This window comes from Tupaia chinensis, unplaced genomic scaffold, assembly GCF_000334495.1.
Source record: "Tupaia chinensis unplaced genomic scaffold, TupChi_1.0 Scaffold000201_1, whole genome shotgun sequence".
Lineage (NCBI taxonomy): Eukaryota > Metazoa > Chordata > Mammalia > Scandentia > Tupaiidae > Tupaia > Tupaia belangeri.
Window position 1 is genome coordinate 464,157 of NW_006159676.1, and position 6,844 is coordinate 471,000.

At 54.0% G+C, this 6,844-nt stretch overlaps 2 protein-coding genes across 3 annotated transcripts in view; both read right to left on the minus strand.

Annotated features, from left to right (window-relative positions):
• The window catches only part of CILP2 (cartilage intermediate layer protein 2), a 9,415-nt gene extending 6,623 nt beyond the window's left edge, over positions 1-2,792 (minus strand). Inside the window, exons 1-3 of the mRNA XM_006147088.2 lie at positions 2,729-2,792; positions 661-759; positions 3-281 (exon numbers count right to left, since the gene is read on the minus strand). Of these exons, the coding sequence (XP_006147150.1) occupies positions 3-281; positions 661-759; positions 2,729-2,792 (442 nt within the window). The remainder of the gene's footprint in view (positions 1-2; positions 282-660; positions 760-2,728) is intronic.
• Positions 2,793-4,504: 1,712 nt separating this feature from the next.
• The window catches only part of YJEFN3 (YjeF N-terminal domain containing 3), a 15,753-nt gene continuing 13,413 nt past the window's right edge, over positions 4,505-6,844 (minus strand). For both annotated transcript variants that reach the window (XM_006147089.2, XM_014587294.1), the window contains exon 6: positions 4,505-4,741. In XM_006147089.2, coding sequence (XP_006147151.1) covers positions 4,536-4,741 — 206 coding nt within the window. In that variant the 3' untranslated portion in view covers positions 4,505-4,535. The remainder of the gene's footprint in view (positions 4,742-6,844) is intronic.

Below are 6,844 nucleotides of genomic sequence, written 5' to 3' on the forward strand. Positions count from 1 at the left end.
GCCCTTCCCGAGCGGGCAGCGGAAGCGCACGTGGTAGTTGGAGCAGCGGCGGCCGCGCGGCTGCTCGCGGTTCAGGCACCAGAAGCCGCGCGTGGGGTTCGAGTGCACGCGCTCGCCGACAGCGGAAGGCAGGGCCCAGTCCGTGGTGCGCGCCTCCATGGCCAGCGGTCGCGGGCACACGCGCGCTGGCCCGTAGTAGAAGCGGATGGCAGCCAGGCTCTCGAAGTCGCCGTCGCCGCCCGGGTGGTCCACATTGAACCAGGACGTCCACTCGCTGGCCTCTGCGGGCACCGCACACGCTGGGACTCGGGCCGCGGCCTGTCGGTCCCCATCAGTGCGTGCAAGGGCCTCCCCTGCGGTCTGAGCTCTCTCCCCCACAAGGGCGGCTCAGCCCAGATGAGATCGAGACCTGTGACAGGACGCACCACCACCCCACGCCCCCAACGCACCGCCCCAGTCCTGGGTCTGTGTCCAAGGCCTGAGCTGGCCCGGCCATGCACGCGGAGACTTCGTCGCTGTCTGGACAAACCTCTCCTCTCGGGCATCGCTTCCAGGGACAATGACGGTCCTGTCTGTGTCCCCTCCTTACACGACCCCACCTGCCCGAGCTCACACGACAAATCCACAATAGAGACCTCACTCCGGCCCAGGCCGACTCACCTTCCCAGTCCTCCAGGGCTGGCGATGGCTGGCCAGGGTGCAGCCGCCGTCCTTCCAGGCTCCAGGAAGTCCTGGTGGGCTCCTCGGAAAGGGTGGCTTCTATGGAAGCAGTAAGGGTTGGGGGGGAAGCTTGCTGAGGGGGACCTGTAAGCTTCCTCTCATGGAGGGTGAGTCATGACTCACCACCCCTAGTTTTTGGTTTGTTTATTTTCCTATAGAGCTTGTGCACTCGCCGGAGAGAGAAAGAGAGAGAGAGAGAGAAATCATGTCTCCAGAGGCAATGGCTGCACCACAATCCCTTCTCCTCTAATCTCTGCTCAGGATTTTGGGTTTGCACCCACATGTGCCTGATGTGTTCTTCTTTCTTTCTTTTTTTTTTTCTTTAAGAATTATTTATTTATTGGGACCAACAGCGCAATGGCTATGTTGCTGGACTTTCATGTAGTCGACCGCGGTTCGAGTCCTGGACCCAGTGGCTTAAACTCACGCTGGGCGTGTGTGCGTGCGTGCCCAAGATCCCGAGAGGAGAATGGAGGAGAAGGGATTGCAGTGACTGCACCCCCTGGGGGTGATTTCTCACTTTCTGTCTCTCTGTCTCTCTCTATCTCTCTGGCGAGTGCACGTGCCCTGTAGCAAAAAATCTCTCTCAAAAAAAAAAAAAAAAAAGAATTATTTATTTATTGGGACTGGCAGGTGGCATAGTGGTTAAAGACCCTAGACTCCCACATGGCTGACTGTGGTTTGAGTCTCAGACCTGGCAGCTTGCTTTCTCACTTTCTCTCTTTCTTTCTCCCTCTCTCTCTAGTCAAATTAAATAAATAACAATACAATTAAATAATTTTGAAAAAGAATTATTTGTTTATTATCATTATTTTAAATTTTTGACCAGAGAGAGACAGAGAGCAAACGCCAGGTCCAGGACTTGAACCACAGTCAGCTATGTGGGAGTCCAGCACTTTTCACCACCACACCACCTGCTGGTCCCAACCTGATGTATTTTTCAAGCCACCGAGTACAGGACTCAAACCTCAGAGTCAGCCATGTGGGATCCAGTGCCCTAACCTCCACGCCACCTGATGGCCTACTATTCACTATTTTACAGGGACTGAAAATGAGGCTCTGAGAAGCTGGAACCCCGTTCGAGCCCTGGGGACTGCAGCCTTCCTATGCCCAATCCTCAGGCTCCTGCAATCGCATTCCTTTTTAGGGTCTGTGTCCCACACCCCATTCTGTTCCCTAAGCCCAGGTCTCCCCCTCCTAGCTCGGCGGCTGGATTCCAATCCCTGTGGCCAGCTGGAAGCTCCTCCCGCACTCTACCTTCCATCCTTGCCCTGAGAGCCCAAGCTGCCAACAGGAAGTCTTGGAATCCAGCCTGGAGCTGGAGAAAACAGCCTGATGACCTCGGATCCTCCCTGCCTCCGCAGAGCCTCAGTCTTGTCGTCTGAGAAAGGGGTTCGATTCCCCCCGCTGAGTGTTCCCGAGAAGGGGCTTTCTTCTCAGGGCAAGGTGTGTGTGGGCATGGGTGGGAGTGAGGCTTCAGCCAGGGACGAGAACTAGGTTGAATAAGGTTCAAGGGCTGGGGCTGAGAACGATGCCCCAACGTCCCCCCCAAAAGAATCTGAACTTCTGGGACCAGCAGGTGGTGTGGTGACTAAAGGGCTGGACTCCCACGTGGTCACCCATGGTTCGAGTCCCAAGTCTGGAGGCTTGCTTTCTCACTTTCCCTCTCTCTCTCTCTCTAGTGAACACAAGTACCCTATAGAAAATAATATAATAATAAATAATTAATAATAATAATTTTTAAAAAGAGCCTGAACTTCCTACCCACGATCCCAGCTCCCATACCGTTGGAGGGAAGAGAATGGACGAGGTCCCTTTCCCACCCCATGCGGTCCCGAGGCTCTGTCGTTCCCCCAACCCCCGTCATTCTCCTGTCGCCCCCCGCTGGCGAAGAGGATGCCTGCCCCCGGAACGCGCGGGTTCGCTTCCCCGACGCGCCTGTGACCCAGGCTGGCTGCCAGGCGGTTGGGCGTTCAGGGTGTCGGGCAGGGGTCTGAGGGCGCCTCACCTCGGGCCCCCGCCAGGTGCACAGCAGCGGCACAGAGACAGAGCAGTGGCGGCAGCGATGCCATGGCCGGGTCCGAGCTCCGAGGGGAGGTCCAGGCTGCGCGGCGCGCTCGGGTCGGACTCGAGCGAGCGCGGCTGGAGCAGGGACTGAGGCTGGGGGGGGCACGTGGCCACAGACCACGCCCCTTCGACCACGCCCATCTCAGACCACGCCCCTCGGCCCTGGGTGACTTCAGGCGGGAGCAACCACCCTGGGTCGCCCCCTCGGTGCTTCCTGCTGCGCCTCCGCCCTCGGGCTGGCCTGGGTTCCCCAGTCGCCGGCCGGAACTCCCTCCCTTAGCCCAAGTGAGGTCCCAAGCGCCTGCGGGAATGTGCCACTTGGCCTGGGGCCTGCAGCCGCCTACATCTTTGCACTAGTGGCTGGAATGCCTCCGACCTGGCTGAGATGGAGCCTCTGTAGGCTTTTAGCCTCCCCGAGCTGTCTGGGAATCCCACCCTGAATCTGCTGGGTTTTTAAAAATTCATTAATTAATTAAATTCCATTTGTTATTTTTGTTTTTTAAAGTTGACCAGAGAGAGGGACCAGCAGATAGCGTAATGACTATGTCGTTGGACTACCATGGTTCGAGTCCCGGACCCGGTGGCTTAAACTCACGCCAGGTGCATGTGCGTGCAGGCCCAAGATCCAGAAAGGAGAATGGAGAAGGGATTGCTGCATGGCCATCCCCGGGAGGGTGGGGCGTGGGGGGTGATTTTTCGCTTTCTCTCTGTCTCTCTCTGTCTCTCTGGCGAGTGCACACGCCCTATAGCAAAAATCTCTTCAAAAAAAAAAAAAATTGACCAGAGAGAGAAAGGGAAAGTGAGAAAGCAAGCCAGCAGGTCTGGGACTAGAACCATGTTTGGCCATGTGGGAGTCCAGCACCTCAGTCATCAGGCCACCTGCCAGCTCCATTATTAATGTTTTTTTTGTTTTGTTTTGTTTTGTTTTTAAGAATTATTGAATTTTGGGGCCACCAGGTGGCATGGTGGTTAAGGGTGCTAGAATCCCACCTGGCTAACCGTGGTTTGAGTCCTGAACCTAGTGGCTTGTTTTCTCATCCTCTTTCTCTCTCTTGCCCTCTTTGGTCAAATTTAAATCAATAAATAAAGTTAAAAACAATCTTTTTTTAAAAAAAAATCTCATAAAAAAGAATTATTGAATTTTATTTATTCATTCATCTATTATAAATATTTTTTAATTCGACCAGAGAGAGACACAGAGAGAGGGAGATAGCGGGGAGAGAGAGAGAGAAAGAGAAAGTGAGAAAGCAAGCCACCAGGTCCGAGACTTGAACCGTGGCCAGCCATGTGGGAGTGTCTAGCGTCTTAACCACCACGCCACCTGCTGGTCCCCCATTATTTTTATTTTTAAAAGAGATTTTTGTTATAGGGTATGTGCGCTAGCCGGAGAGACAGAAAGTGAGAGATCAACCCCCCAGGGGGATGGCCACACTGCAATACCTTCTCCTCCGTTCTCTCAGGATTTGGAGCACGCACACACAGGCGCCCCGCATGAGTTTCAAGCTGCTGGATCCGGGGCTCGAACCAGCGACGTCGCCATCACAGCATGTGTTGTTCCCAACTCTGATTCTATGATCTGCTCTATTGGCTGGAGATTTCCAGGAGGCCCAAGGGGAAGTCCCGCTCTCCATCCACCCTCCACCCCTCCCAGGGAACTCCCAGGAAGTACCCCCTCGGGTTTGCGGGGTGCACAAAGGAGGCAGAGGCCTAGCGGTGGTGGGAAGTCTGTTTATTGGCACGGCCGGCGGTCACAGCGCCGCCACGCAGTCGGTGCCCGTGTACCCCGGCAGACGCAGAGCGAACTTGCGGCGCACGTCGTCGGGCACGAACCTGCCGGCCACGAAGTGGTGGCGCCCGGAGAAGCGGCCAGCGCAGCGCTTGGGCGCCGCCAGCGACACCAGCACGTCGGGCCGCAGCCCGTCTTCTGCGTCCCCGCCGGTCTCCGCGTCCCAGCCTGAAGGGGGAAGAGGAGAGAGGCGAGGGATCGGGAGCTGGGAGGGTGGCCGGCCCTGGGATTCGAATCCGTCCCTGCCTCCCTGTCCCCAACGTTGAGCCTCTACCCTCAGATCGGAGGCCTTTTGCCCCATGGTCTGCTTTCCCTGTGCGCCATGGACCGGCCTGACTGTAAACCTGAGCCTCCCTCTGCCCTCAGACTCTCCTGCTTCAGCTGTGCAATCTCCCTCCTCCATTGGACTCAACATCTGTCTTCAGGTGACCATGTTCCCCCATGCCTTTTTTTCCCCTCATTATTATTATTTTAATTCGATCAGAGAGAGACAGAGAGAGGCAGAGAGAGAGAAAAGGAAAGTGAGAAAGCAAGCTGCCAGGTCCGGGACTCGAACTGGGATGAACAATGGAATCCAGGGCTGTTAACCACCATGCCACCTGCTGGCCCTGTTTCCTAATGCCTTTTGGGTCCATGTCTCTGCCTTCCCACACCTGGCCCCGACCCTCCCTCCCCACCCATATATATATATATATATTTTAGTTTTTTTTTTTTTTTTTGAGAGGTTTTTGCTATAGGGTGCGTGCACTTGCCAGAAAGACGGAGAGAGACAGAAAGCGAGAAATCACCCCCCCAGGGGGGGTGGCCACGCCACAATTCCTTCTCCTCCATTCTCCTCTCGGGATCTTGGGCATGCACGCACACGCGCCCGGCGTGAGTTTAAGCCACCGGGTCCGGGACTCGAACCGCGGTCGACTACATGGGAGTCCAGCAACATGGCCATTACACCAGCTGCTGGTCCCCAGCCTCCCCACTTAAACTAGAGCCTATTCCCGCCCAGACCTTCCAGCCAGACCCTGCCCTCTGCTCTGACCACAGACCTGCCTCCAGCCTCCCGTCAGCCTCCACCATCAGGGGACCTGTCTCCTTGTCCCAGGTTCTAACGTGTCACCAGTCGTGCCTCGGTCCCCCCCAACTCCACTGGACCATCCACCCTCCCCCATCTGTCTGGAGCCTTTTTTGGTCGGTCTGAGATTCCTGCCTTTATCCTTGGACTACGATCCTGCCGTTCATTTTTTAATTATTTATTTAATTCCATGTGTTATCATTATTATTATTTTAATTTGACCAGAGAGAGACAGAGAAAGCGAGAAAGCAAGCCGCCAGGTCAGGATTCAAACCAAGGTCGGCTGTGTGGGAATCCAGCGCCCATATCTACCACGCCACCTGCGGGCTCTCATTTTTTAAAAAAATTATTTATGTATTTAATTTTGTTACTGTTTTTCTTTTACATAATTATTTTACTTAACCTTATTATTAATTTGCCCAGAGAGGGACAGAATGAGAGAGAGAGAGAGAGAGAGAAAGTGAGAAAGCAAGCCACCAGGTCTGGGACTCAAACCGCGGTTGGCCATATGGGAGTCCAGCACACCTAACCACACCCCCTGCCAGCCCCATTGTTACTGTTGTTTTTTTCATTTGACCAGAGAGAGACACACGGAGAGAGATAGAAAGGGAAAGTGAGGGGGCCGGCAGGTGGTGTAGTTAACAATGCTGGATTCCCACGTGGTTGACCATGGTTCGAATCCCGGACCTGGTAACTTGCTTTCCGCGAACCGCGGTCAACTACGTGGGAGTCCAGCGACATAGCCATTACACTAACTGCTGGTTCCTGGGTTGTTTTAATGTTATTAATTTTTCACTTGAAATTAGTACATATCTTGATACCTTGTGGGGAGGCATTTAGAAACTTTGCTAATATACTATTCTCCTTTGAATTTTTATCCACTAATTTCAGGATACATTGGTGGATCTTTCTTTTAAAGAATTATTTTTATTTAACTTTATTTATTAATTATTATTATTATTTTTAATTTGACCAGAGAAAGAGAGAGAAAGAGTGAGAAGGTGAGAAAATAAACCACCAGGTCCGAGACTCGAACCATGGTCAGTCATGGGGGAGTGTCCAGCGCCTTACCAACCATGCCAGCCGCTGGTCCCTAAGTCAGTCTCCCTTTCCTAACCCTAGCCTCCACCCTCAGAGTAGAGGCTCCCCGAGAATTGGCTACCAGTTCCGAGAGCCCACAGCCTCCCCAGTCTGAGTGGGGAGAG